General features: G+C 41.1%; 1 protein-coding gene and 1 long non-coding RNA gene across 11 annotated transcripts in view; one reads left to right on the forward strand and one right to left on the reverse strand.

The window, feature by feature from the left end:
- mical2a (microtubule associated monooxygenase, calponin and LIM domain containing 2a) overlaps positions 1-13524 on the reverse strand; it is a 34646-nt gene that overhangs the window by 9773 nt on the left and 11349 nt on the right. For 8 of the 10 annotated variants that reach the window (XR_007480806.2, XM_049718884.1, XM_049718886.1 and 5 more), the window contains exons 4-18: positions 13364-13480; positions 12445-12546; positions 10454-10609; positions 10247-10347; positions 9884-10141; positions 9385-9500; positions 9120-9246; positions 8951-9041; positions 8435-8582; positions 6882-7081; positions 6169-6272; positions 5972-6043; positions 5657-5764; positions 5256-5360; positions 911-1156 (exon numbers count right to left, since the gene is read on the reverse strand). Coding sequence is in view for 9 of the 10 variants with exons in the window: in XM_049718884.1 (XP_049574841.1) it covers positions 911-1156; positions 5256-5360; positions 5657-5764; positions 5972-6043; positions 6169-6272; positions 6882-7081; positions 8435-8582; positions 8951-9041; positions 9120-9246; positions 9385-9500; positions 9884-10141; positions 10247-10347; positions 10454-10609; positions 12445-12546; positions 13364-13480 (2051 nt within the window). In the remaining variant the exon portion in view is untranslated. The remainder of the gene's footprint in view (positions 1-910; positions 1157-5255; positions 5361-5656; positions 5765-5971; positions 6044-6168; positions 6273-6881; positions 7082-8434; positions 8583-8950; positions 9042-9119; positions 9247-9384; positions 9501-9883; positions 10142-10246; positions 10348-10453; positions 10610-12444; positions 12547-13363; positions 13481-13524) is intronic. The other 2 variants (XM_049718890.1, XM_049718889.1) reach the window with 1 other exon arrangement.
- Positions 9128-10598, forward strand: LOC125967648 (uncharacterized). The gene is made up of 3 exons (XR_007480807.2): positions 9128-9277; positions 9396-9572; positions 9893-10598. It is a non-coding gene; the product is annotated as an uncharacterized lncRNA (long non-coding RNA).

Genomic DNA, 13524 nt, shown 5'->3' on the forward strand with positions numbered 1-13524 from the left:
TCACTCACTTGATGTATTTTGTTAGCGCCTTGATGGCGCTTGGATTTATTAGCATTTATTTGAGCAGACGTTCCTATGTGGTTGTTTTAAATAGTGTGACATTCAATTTTTCTTTTGTTTAGTTTGACAGTTGTTTTCAGGAGCTTGAAGTCTCTTTTGTGAAGAATTGTTCACTATCTGCCAAATTGCTGCTTTGTCTGAAGTGAGGTGACGTGTTCACAGCCACCAAACGTGCTCAGATCTAAAATTTCTGTTTGCAGGTCAAACAAAATTACAATGCATCACTGTAATCCAGAACAATATGCTCATTGACAAAAACCTGTCTGCTAACATGCTTTTGTGACGTGAACATAATGGTCAAGATTTAAGTTTGGCATCAATGTTGGCACTATTACATTCTCTAACTTCTAACTTGCTAACTTCATCTGGTTTGGAGCAGATGGCAAATCTTTTTTTAAGAATGGAGGGTAAAAAAAATTGATAATTTCTAAAGTATACGAGAGAAAAATGAGAGAGGAACAGATGTCCCATCTTGTTCAACGCAACCAAGACTTCCAATCTTTGTTTTCCCTATGAAACACCTTTACGTGAAGCTATTGTTATTTTCTTACATTCAGTAAATGTAATTAGGTACAATAGCCGGAGGTAAGTCTCTGCTTGGCCATAACATCACTACACACATACGTACATAGGTACGCACACGCAAACTTGAGCCAGTAATCTGCCACAACCCGTGCCAGGTTTTCTGGCCTGCTCCTGTCGTGTTCCAACTAGAGGGATAATTAAGGGTATGACTTCACTATCTGACTTCATGTTGTACTACATAATCAACATCTCTTCACGTTCCATCACAACATGCAGCAATCAAGGGAGGGCTTGAGGGAAGAAGGAGGAAGAGTCTTGACTTCACCTCATAGATGAGTTCATCCACCTCCTTGAGGCGCTGGAGAACTCTGGACATGAACGCGACCGCAGAGTGGACTGAGGGTGCGGTAGACATTTTGTTCTCCGGTTCTGGCAAAGTCTTGGCTTGCTCGTGTGTCTGAGCCACATGTCTGAGCTTCACTACAGAGAAGCAGCACTCTGACTCTTGGGCTTTGGGTCGAGGCTCCGTGGGGATTAAGTTTTGGGCCGCGCGTCTGATATCGAGTTGAAACTGAAAAGTGATGATACACACGCTGTCACAAACTTGACGGCTGACGATCATGGACGGAACTATACTGGTGCTTTTACATGCTTCAGCCCGTCACTCGATTTCTAAACCACTTAGCATGTTTGGGTTATGGGATTTGGATTGGTTCCGTTATGCTAATCCAACACGGCAATTTTTTTTGCCTGCTGAGCTTTATTAGACAATAAAATGGTGTAATCAGCTTTATGAAGTGTTTATAATAATGTGGCACTTCAAATTCGTACGTGACCTTTTCTAAAATGAAAAACAATCCCCAACACTATTACAATAATACAGTTTTTTTTTCTTATTTTATGTGCACTCAGGAATGTTGAGGTGTACCCAGGGACAAATGAACTCTCCTGTTTCCAAAAAATTTTTAATCCTTGAATGAGTGAAACTTTGGGTGTGTTGTTTATATTTAAAGGCTTTGCTTCATTGAATTTGGAAAACATGACGATATATTTCAGTCCGTGCTATCCTATGCACATACTGTATGCATCCGTGTTCTTGTGTGTCTGCATTAGTTTGTGTGTTGGCTACCTAAATCATCTGTGAGCAAAGTATAAAACAGACTGAAATTTACTGTATCATTATATATATATATATATATATATATATATATATATTATTTTATTTTAACCAGTTGTTTCCATTAAATTGGGCAAAACAATGAATGAGGTCAAATTGGCCCTAAAGATCCTAAACGTTCAAAATGGCCCCAAAGTGGGTTAAGAGGCTGCAGCTAAAAAGCTACTTTTGGCAAACTATTCCATTTTCTGTTTACCGTAATTTCCGGACTATAAGTCGCGGTTTTTTTCATAGTTTGGGTGGGGGGGCGACTTATACTCAGGAGCGACTTATGTTTTTTTTCACAAATTTTTACTTGATCATTAAGACATCACTTACAAGTATAGTTGACCACTTCCCATGTTATTTTTAGTATAGTTGATCACTTCACATGCTTTTATTTCTTTATCTTGAACATATTCAAAACATAAAAAATAGAGAAAACATCAAATAAAGCAATTAACACTTTAAAGCACCATATCCAAGTCCACTGTCTGCTGTATGTACACTTGCTCCATTTTTGCTCCTCTTATCCATCCATCCATTTTCTGAACCGCTTAGTCCCCACGGGGGTCGCGGGCGTGCTGGAGCCTATCCCAGCCGTCATCGGGCAGTAGGCGGGGGACACCCTGAACCAGTTGCCAGCCAATCGCAGGGCACACAGAGACAGACAACCATTCACACTCACACTCACACCTAGGGACAATTTGGAGTCTTCAATCGGCCTACCAAGCATGTTTTTGGAATGTGGGAGGAAACCGGAGCGCCCGGAGAAAACCCACGCGGGCCAGGGGAGAACATGCAAACTCCACACAGGGAGGGCCGGAGGTGGAATCGAACCCGCACCCTCCTAACTGTGAGGCGGACGTGCTACCCAGTGCGCCACCGAGCCGCCCTGCTCCTCTTATATTTATTATTATTATTTATTATTATTTGTTTATTTATCATTTATTCAATACTCTTATTTATTCATTGTTAGTGCCTTCTTGGTTTTTTTTGTGTTGCTTGTATGCATATGTGTACTATCTCACCGAGGGATAGTGGAAATGTAATTTCAATCTCTTTGTGTGTCTTAGTATATAAAAAAATATATCGACGATAAAGCAGACTTTGACTTTGATAAAACAACCAAGAAAAATTATATTTTCAGACGAAACTGGATGAGGGCGCTCTAAATTTTACCGTTGGCCGTGACTCATCAACTGGGTGGGCTTAAGAAAAATGGCACCAAAAAGAAACTCATATTTTGCAGGTTACAAACTTCAAGTTGTAAAATATGCAGCTGAAAACAGTAATCGAGCAGCAGAAAGAAAGTTTGGAGAACCGTGATGTACCAATGGATTACTATTTCAAGTGACGTCAGTAGCGCGGCGCGCCGGTTGTTTACATACAAACGTGCCCACACAAGGACTACCGGCATCATTCGCGGTGATCATTTCTAAGTGACACGGAGGACAAAGAGTTTGAAGGAATTAAGGATTTGGAGTGACATAGAAGGTTTGAAAAACTATTATGGCTTTTACGCACGCCCGGTCTCTACTGAGTCGGGGGCCGACGCTCGGCCGAGTGGCTGTCCGCGAACGGTGCGCGGGGCTCGGACATGGCCATTACGCACGCCCGGTCTGTCTGGAAGTCCACGCCGCCACACGCTTGGAAGTTTGTTTTGTTTAATAAAGAGCCGTTTACCAAACCTACGTCTATCCTTGTACTTTGTTAACGCTACAATATAGTTATATAGTAGATCTGTGGAATAAAGACGAGGCTGACGTCAGGGCGCACGCGCGGCGATGTTGACAAAGGACGAGGAATTTGATCGATGGATTTAATGGAATTAAAGTGCACGGATGGTTTGATCATATTATTGGCTTGTATTATAGTTATTTAAAATATAGTTTATCTATCGTTATATGAGCCTGTGGAATATTTTGAAGCGCAAGCGCCCTCAGCCGTGCGCACCCATTGTTGACAAAGAACGATCGATGGATTTAATGAATTGGAGTGACACCGATGGTTTTATAAACTTGTTATTCATGTAATAGTTGTCCTTAATCACTCTATATGTTACGTCAGGCCCGTTCTCAGCTCTTTGTTTTTGTTTGTCACGTTAGCATACCTATCGTTTAGCCTGTTGTTGCTATTTAATGAATTGGAGTGACACCGATGGTTTTATAAACATGTTATTCATGTAATAGTTGTCCTTAATCACTCTATATGTTACGTCAGGCCCGTTCTCAGCTCTTTGTTTGAGTTTGTCACGTTAGCATACCTATCGTTTAGCCTGTTGTTGCTATTTAATGAATTGGAGTGACACTGATGGTTTTATAAACATGTTATTCATGTAATAGTTGTCCTTAATCCCTCTATATGTTACGTCAGGCCCGTTCTCAGCTCTTTGTTTGTGTTTGTCACGTTAGCATACCTATCGTTTAGCCTGTTGTTGCTATCGTTTAGCCTGTTGTTGCTCGTTCATGACTGTTTTTGGTGTGGGATTTTGTCGAATAAATTGCCCCCAAAATGCGACTTATACTCCGAAGCGACTTATATATGTTTTTTTTCACTTTTTGGGGCATTTTATGGCTGGTGCGACTTATACTCCGGAGCGACTTATAGTCCGGAAAATACGGTATGTTTTAAGATGAACATCCATCTATCCATCCATTTTCCAAACCACCAATTTAAAGACAAATTCTATCTCACTAGTCATAGTGACAAAATGTCTTGACTTAAGACTGTCATTTTGTTTCTGAAATGTTAGGATTCAGTCACAACAGCATAACAAAAGATGCACTGATTTATAAATGCACCAAATCCAACTACAGTACTGTCCTTGTTTACAATGCTTACAATTTATTTATTTTTGGTCAAGTCTAAGATAAAACAGCTTGAGGTGGGGGAGGTCAAAGATCCCTTGCTAACTATTCATTTTTTTGTGAGGGGTGATTACAGTGTCAAAAATAAGGATGGCTGAGTCTATTGGTAGACGCTTTAAAATTCTTTCGGGGTTTATTCACCGTGATATTGAAAATGTCCCATCTGAGATGCTCCAGATAAACAATATTAAATTTGAACAATAATAAGTTTAAGCATGACCAGGAAGATCTTGCACTAGGAGAAAAATGGCTAAAGAGGGGAGGGAGGAGAACAGAAGAAGAGTGATGAGGATAGATCACATCCCTGAGGCCACTACGAGGGAATGCAGGTAGCTGGGGCTCTAAGGTCAGATGAGTGCATGTTTTTGATCAACCTAGTTCCAAATTGGTAGAATTTAAAAATGACACATCGCGATGCAAACGATTCCTGTTTCAGTGTCACACGTAGGGAATTGATAGCTACTGATAAGTAAAGGGAGTGCGGGCTAAAGAATGTAAAAAGTAATAATAAAAGTGTTTTCGTGGTGTCTATTAGCGATGGATTCAGTTGGATTGTGATTAAATTTCACTTGTGTGCACATACATAAATGTGTGCATGTTAACTGTTTGTGTTTTCCAACTGCAACCTGGCTTCATGGCTCTACCTGCATCTCAGGCGGAGGCTTGGGTGGAATGGGAGGCGGTAATTTAAAATGCGCACATTCAGCAGAGTCGAGAGTTTGAAGAAGGGAGGAACTCTCACAGTCTGACTGAAATTTGGCACAAAGGTTGGGAAGAGAGTTAATAAAAAGGCACAGACCCGGACCCGAGAGAGGCTGAAAGGATCAAATGCTGGGTGAAAGAGACCAGAAGAGAAACAGAAAAGTTTAGTTGAAGAAAAAGAAACATTTTGGCAGAGAAACCACATAGAACTCTTAAAGGTCCAACTCACCTCATCTGAAGGCAAGAAAGATGTCATTTGTACACAAATATATGACAACACATTGCTTCCCTAAATAACCGTTGTTCATGTATAGTTATTTAAAACAAAAAAAACTGACAATACCTCTCTCCATTGGGTGTACTTTGTTTTACTCTCAAATTTGGCCAGCAACTGTGTAGCCATGGAGCGTACTTTGTTCTCTTTGGGTTCCCTTGTGGACAAATTGGTATCCTGAAAGGGAGAAAGGCAACATCAATCTGTTGAACATACACACAGGACATACGAAAGCAACAACATGCTTGTTGTATCACTGGCGTATCATTTAAACTAGCTCTTGGACCATCGCAACAAGTTGAGGGAATCAAAGAGTTAAATGCAGTCAAAATTAAATCAGTCCTTTGAAATAGCAGTTCAAATGTTTCACAATAATTAACAAACCTCCTCCGGGTGAGTGAAATATTTTCTCCTCCTTTTGTAAATGGCATCTGGGCCATCTGTCTTTTTCTCATCCTAGAAGTCCAGCAGAAGGGGACAAAACAAAGGTGAGTTGAGTTCAAAATGTAGAATAAACTGCATTCAAACGACTATCGTTTAAAATAATACACAATACTGTCCATTATGCAGTAAAATGTTACCTTCGGAACTCGTTTCCTTGGCAGACAAAGATTGAGAAGGTTATTATTACTTCGGACCGCCTTAGATGGATAATCTTCACTGTTTTCGTCCACTCGTCTGGAGCCTGTGGTGCAACATGTGACTGAAGTAAAAAGTTCACAGACTTTCCACATCACACAGACATTAAAGTCAAATAACATCAGTGCATAATGTCCAGAACAAAATACAATTCAAGAAATAAGAAGTTAGTGAGCTAATGCTGGCAAATATTTCATGACCAAAGTGACAAACATATGGCTGGAAGTTGAATAAAATGAGTCGCCCGTCTGAGAATGTCAGTCCACAGCAGTTCACAGCACTGGCACAAGTACACATACCACACATTGCAGCATTCTTGACTGGTAGGAATTCATAACACACACACAGGAAATCAAGTGAAAAGGGGAAAGCTTCTCTCCTGCCTACGCTTATTTTTTACATCACTTGGCAGAACAATACAAATATAACAAAGTGGAAGTCAAAACGAGGCAGCTAGCAACATACTCACAATTGAGCAGAGAAAAGTAGAGTACAGTACTGGGTATTGTTTAATTCATGTATAATGGAAAAATGGTCCCAAGTGTCAACTAAAATGCTGGATTGTATGTTACAATGCTGAGCAGTATAGTTTGCGATGGTACCTAACATATAGCAGATTGATTATACATAGAATACACTGAGCATAATTCAATACCTGCATCAGGTAATGGTGTGCCTCGGAAGAGTTCGTAGAATTTGGAGAGGTAGTTAATGATTCTGGTCTTCTCTATCTCCAGGGAGCCACTCAGCTCTTTCACAGATGCGAATGGTTTGATCCCAAATTCCCGCTCCGCAATGTCAAAAGCCAGCTGGAGGTTGTCGGCCTGGTTTTCCTCATTCAATGACTCAAAGTCTCTGAGGGACAAAAGATAATGACTTGTGTGGGAGGCAGATCATGTACATGTCACGATGTCTCCTTGCTGCCAGGGTCTATACTGCCGTTAGTGTGGCCTGTGCATGTGTTTTAGTATTTAATTTGAGATGGAGGGGAGGAGATTATCCATCATAGATATCTGAATAAAACAACAGGAAAGTGAAAAGGGCCAGTCAAGTGATTGAAGGCAAGATGGGTGCAGCATAAAATGCACAAGGTTTTAAAAGTGAACAATCCATGCCTTGTAAATTTGACGCGTCACAAAAGTGTTTAACATCGTGCCAAATTTGAAGGCTTAAGTAAAAAAGTCCTCAAATGAGGATCAAGCCCTTGTCTCCACTCTCAAGCGCTGTGGCTGTGTCCACTGAACGCTCCCGCTCAACTGTCAATCAAACAGCCCGACCACGACCTGGAGAAATAACCCCAACCCCTTACTATTTTTTTTCCTGTATGGCATGAATGCACTCAATGCCAACAATGACTAAATCTCTGAAGGGAGGGATGTATTTTCAGGGTGTAGGCATAATCTGCTAACATGTTGCAATTGCTGGATAACTGCTGATAGCGACGAAGTTCAGAGCTCAAGTTTTTATACAGTGGGGGAGGGTCGGCTCCAAAGTACAGCACACATGGTGTTCTCGCCAACACCCACCCACGATTAAAAAAAAAATAAAAAATAAAAATAAGGAAACAAATGGTAATGAGGCCACATTGTTCTTGGTAATTAGATGTTTTCAGCAGTTATCTTCAATCACATATGTACAAATAAACTTCTGAATTGTCTTGATAGCTTTTTAATAAAGACAAAGGCTTTGAAGAAACATTCCTCCCTTATTTTGCCGCAAAAATGGTACAAAACATTTTGATAAAGAATTGAATCGAAACGGCTTGAGTGTCTCATCCAACACTGCCTACGCAGACGGCATCAGAAATATAACAGCAAACCTAGCAACACTCCCTTTTTCTCCTTTTCCTTTAGTTTCTGCAAATCTACTCACTTTGCAGAATTCCACTGTGCTGACAGGCGTACATTAGGAAGAGGGGGAAAAGGGGGGGTGGTCGCGAATGCCAGCGCGGTTCTGAAAACTTGCAGGACCACATGAAATTGCAGTGGCATGCGAGAAGGTGTGAAGGCAATAATTTAAGCAGGAGAGCATATAATTTCTTTTGCAAATGGACTCATCCAAAGGTGTAATAGAGGTACAAAGCGCTGCACCCCCCTCTAAAAAAAAACCAACAATGGTATTTAACGCACACTGAAGTTTGTTGTTAGTTTGTAAAGTTGTAATGTGGGAGAATAAATCTTCAGCGCTGCTTTCTGACACTTTACGTACATGAGATGGGGTTTGAACCTGTGGATCAAGGCACACAAGGCGAGGCCAATACTCCAAGAGAACGTCAAGTCCGTGATTGTTACATTCCTGTAACCTTCAGTCTGTTTCTGGCACCATGTGAGAAGCCTTGCCGGCCTGATATCAGATTCTATGGAGGAGAAACAAGCGAGAGCATTTTCAGTATGAAAGTCCAAGCGAATAAATGCCGGAATGTAGGCGCCACTCTCAGGAAATGAATGCAAAGGTCAAGAAAAAGCTCAGAATTTAAAATGGAATGTTTTAGTTCAGTTTGGATTGAATTCAGGAAGTAAAAGTCTGAACTTGGCGAGTAAGACGTTAACTCCCATTTCATGGCTTCCTCCTCACAGTGAACCCACGTGTAAAAACAAACCGCAGAATATGACTTCCTCTCCACATGCGAGTTAGTTTTAGCCGTTAAAAATAACGCTTCAAAGTAAGAGTCGGGTGACAATGCTAAACATTGCATTGCAGCCTGCGCAGTTGCGATTTCCCTACCTCGTTGGCAGACATTAACGGGTCGACGGATGGAGGCGGCACGCTCCAGAGAGCACGGATTCAGAGCTCCGTTCAAGTACAGGTGACGGACCTGGAAATGGAAAAAGGTCAGACAGTTAATGTATCTTTTCTCAGATGAAAAAAGAAATTTAAATCTCTTCTTTTGCACCTGGTGAGGCCTGACACACGAAGAGATGAGGTTGGGGTACCGCGTCGTAGGGTCGATGGTGTACTGTTCCAAGTTTTTGGCGATGTTCTCAGGTGTTGTTTGCGGCAACAACCTGTAAATGCTTTCTCTGAAAACACAACACCTACGATTAGGGACGGGTGAGTACCGATACCGGGTATTTGTATCGGTCCGATACAGCCTTGTTTCAAGGTTTCGGGGAATACTGTCGATACCAGCCACCGAAACTTCGTGTTTTAACACATACCTCTCTGCCAGCAACTCAAGAACGGTCCGACCCTGAGACCAGCCTTTTACCATCCAGGCAGTGTCGAAGGCAGCCAAGAATCCTCTAGCGCAGCCCGTCCCCATGGGCCAGAAAGGCTGCAAACAACAAAGACAAAAAACCAAAACAATATACCAGTAAAAGTGGAGGGAAGCACCTTTAAATCACAGGTGGGCCTACACAATTGTTTCCTTTTAATTATGTAGAGACACTTTGATAAGGATCATTTTCTGTTGCTAGTGCATAGTAGCTTGGCCATTGCAACCTCACAGAAAGTCTCCCCAAAACACCACCTCTATATTTTAATCCATTTTTACCCCGAGTTGGTTTTACAGCTCGATGGTGTGCGTGTACCAGTGTCTGACTGGTAACCAATTCTCTTGACTAGCTAATCAGGTGTCCTGAACAGGATCGGCAAATGGATGATTAATTGGCCTGGTGTCCCAATACTTTAGTATGATTAAACATCACATGCCCTTACCTCCAACAGGCTGTCGCCCACTAGCGTAACCAGCAGTTGATGACCAAACCTCTCCCTGACCAGAGCGGCGTTTTCCGAGGCGTGCATGCTAGTGAAGTCGAACATGGCTACGTCGGGCTGGCCGCAGTGGTTCATGGCAAAGTCCAGCGTGGGAAGCTGGTAGTTGGTGCCAAAATCAGCAGCCTCTCTGGCATAGCACAGGAGAGCTTCCTGATTGACGTTATCGCTACTCAGCAGCCTCTGTGTCTCCACGTAATCCTATCAACCAACAAAGACAATACCAGCCTCACCTTAGTTTATTGCTTATCCAAGTGTTTGTATCTTTTACTGAGCCAAGTGACATATTTTACGTAAGAAATTCACATTAATGACAACTCCTTTATCCAGCAAGCTCTGTTTCTTCGCAGTCATGACAAAGTAGTGCGTGTTGTCCTTGTAGTACACAATGTTTTCCAGGTCGATGCCTGCGACAAAGACAGTTGTGTCGGACGCTTGTGAACACATCCTTTTAAAAGCACAAAAATAATCCGTGTCATGTCTTGAAGGTCTCCCAGATCTCCTCTCTCCCACCTGTTTCTTCTTTGAGGTCAAGAAAGAACTTTTGATTGAAGATGAAGGCCACGCCACTAATTTCCTCCACCTTGGCCTCCGCTGTCGTGTTCCTGTTGATGAAGTTGGCGGTGATGGCGATCGCCAATTTGCCGCGAAATTCTTTTCTTTTGAAACCTGCCGTTAAAAAAGCAGAAAGAATGGTTTTGAAAAGAAAGGGAAACCAAACAAGAATTGTGGCTAGTCTTACAGGCAGTTGTTTCAGGGTCACAGGTGGTTCACTCATCGACGGTAACTATTAACCAGCTAAGAAAAGTGAACACATTCAAGAAAAATAAATAAAAAATACCACAACTACTGTTATCAATTAAAATATTTTAAAAACTACATTACACTTTGAAAGTCACATTCTTTACATTCACTTTAACATTTGAGTGTTAATTTCTCAGTCATTTAAACTGAAGTATGCTCCTTGGTGGGGGAAATAAAAACCGGATATTCATTAACTTGGAAAAATGTTGACACCCAGTGAGTCACATTTCAAAGGTTTTTGCACATTCCACCGTTTTAGTCAAGCACATGAGAGGGATACTTTGTCACCAAAAGTAAAAATTGAACCAAAAACTTACAGCGTTTGAAAATTGAGGCCAGGTTTCATTGCGAACCAAATAATCTGCGAAAATAGTTCTGGATGTATTTAAGGCTGCTTAGCTACATTTAGCTCACCAAAAAACATAGACCTGCCTCAGACTGACTCATTTCCCCTGAGCTGCTTCATAACGAAAGAATGAGTCCAAAGTCTTGTTTTTGACCTTTTTAGGAATAAGCTTCAGATGTGTATCGCTTGTTGGATTGACCACAGCAAGCAGCAACTTTGAGAGAGTCCAAAAAAAATGATGCAAAGTTATGGAGAGGTTCCAGCATGCATCAGCTGCTCCACTCAAGCCTGCCGCGATTCTATTTATGTATTGGGATCCTTTGTGTTTTGACAATGTGACCACTGCAACCTCACGCAAGCACACATGGACTCATTTCTGATGGGTAAACGGCTTAGTTGGTAGAACATTTAAAGAATGCACACAATGTATTTTTTGGAATGCTATTTTCATGTTTGATTTTTTAAAAGGAAAATGTAAAATGTCATTAATTATTTCTGGTCTCTGTTAATAAAATCGCTTGTGATGTGCTATTTTAATAAGGAAAAAATACTGCAATAGCACAATTAAATAAAACATGAAGAACAAAGGTGGTTTGCTTCATTGTGGCTCCTTCTAGTATGCAAGACTTAGCCACCAGGGGGTAGTATAATGCAGTCATGCAGACACGATCAAAGAAGAGTTTCCCAGCTACTATGACTCAGTAAACAACAGTAATGTGAATTGTTTTTCTCAGAGGATAAAGAATGCCTTTGAGGGTTAGTGCTGCCACATACATAGATGTTATCTTATTAGACCTATCTATGACATTTTCCATTATTTATTCAGCAGTAAGATAAGATGACTTAGGGAAAAACTGAAGTTATTTTAATATACAGCAATACTTGTCTGTTTTGTGTTTCTTTTGATAGCAAACTGGGAGAAGCATTAAACAGCCCATTTTATTTCATATTTATATCCATTTATATGACGTATTCACAACAATAATAGTAATAGCGACCAACTGAGTGTGTACTCCACCTTTTGTTAGTTGGGATCTATTACTATTATCTATTTAAAAATACTCCAATATATTAGCTTGGATTGGAGCTAAAAATATCATCTTTTATTAAAACTAGCAGAGGAATAAAACTTTCATTCAGCAGTAGTCTAAAGTTTCATCTGGTTTTCAAACATATTTTGGTTGAACAAAGTATTCCAAATGTGATTCCAGTGCTGGTGGGAAAAGAATATTTTCATTATGTTTCAACCTCATGTGGTAACTTTATAAGAGGCATTGTCCCCTTTGCTCTTTCAGTAAAAGTACACCCCCGAGGCGTGGACACCGTTCATCGCTTTTCTTTGGCTTCCTCTCACCTTCCAGCGTGTTCCTGCGCCCGTCGGCCCCCACCACCACGTCAAAGTCAAAGTCAGCCACGGGGTGATCAGCAGGTTGGATTGCAGCTCTCCACCCTGGCCCTAAAAAATAGAAGACAACCGCAGAACTGTCAGGGTGGGTGGGTGGTTGGGAGGAGGGAAAACACATTATACAAATATTCTTTTCGTGCCTTATTCCTTTGGCGAGGACAGAAATGGACACATAGCGTGAGAAACATCAGCTGATTGTGAGCTACTTATGCTTCAGGGACATCTTTGAGATGCCTTGGTATGATCTCAAGGAGAAAGGCAAATGCAGCTTTTCTCCAGACACATTCTACTAAAACCTCATTTAGAGGGGTTGCCTGAGACCATGAGGCACAATCCAACCTGGCATTTTGTTGTGCAATACGATATTAAGGACACGACTAAGCTGCAGAAGAGGGGGGAGAAGTATGTCTAAATTTAGGCGAGGCTCTTGTTGTTATCAGTGTAGTGATATTACAGCTGCAAGCCAGCATTGGAGTCAAACTTGGGAGTGGCCAGTCAAGTTGTTCCTCCTGTTACCATCACACAAAGAAGCTGTGTGTGATGATTTTTTTTCCTCCTTACATAGAAAGCATTCATTAATATGGAGGTGATAGCCTCCAGCAGCTTGCTTTTCTTACATACTGTGTCTACTCAAATTGGATTTTAAATTTGCCAGTGTGGATTAGTCAAGGAAAATTGTGGTAATGTTGAAACTGTGTATGTACATGTCATAAATTAATATGTCCCCCAAATGTTTTCAACGAAACAATGAATATTCATCTTTAATTTAGTTCATAATGTGATAAATATATTTTTCTGAGCATATATTTAGCTCAGAACATACACTGTGTTGGTGGAGTATGCAAGGGTGAAGGTGTGGATGAAATACCTTCATCGTCTTGCTTCTCAGGTGGTTCCACTAGGTTGACAAACTCTACATTGATATGAAACTCCACTGCAACAATGAGAGCCACCTTCAGCAGCATCAGCTGCAGCTGCTGGATACCTATTAAACACAGTAGAATAGTCAAGTCTTTTTTCGCCCCTAAC

Source organism: Syngnathus scovelli, chromosome 4, assembly GCF_024217435.2.
Source record: "Syngnathus scovelli strain Florida chromosome 4, RoL_Ssco_1.2, whole genome shotgun sequence".
Lineage (NCBI taxonomy): Eukaryota > Metazoa > Chordata > Actinopteri > Syngnathiformes > Syngnathidae > Syngnathus > Syngnathus scovelli.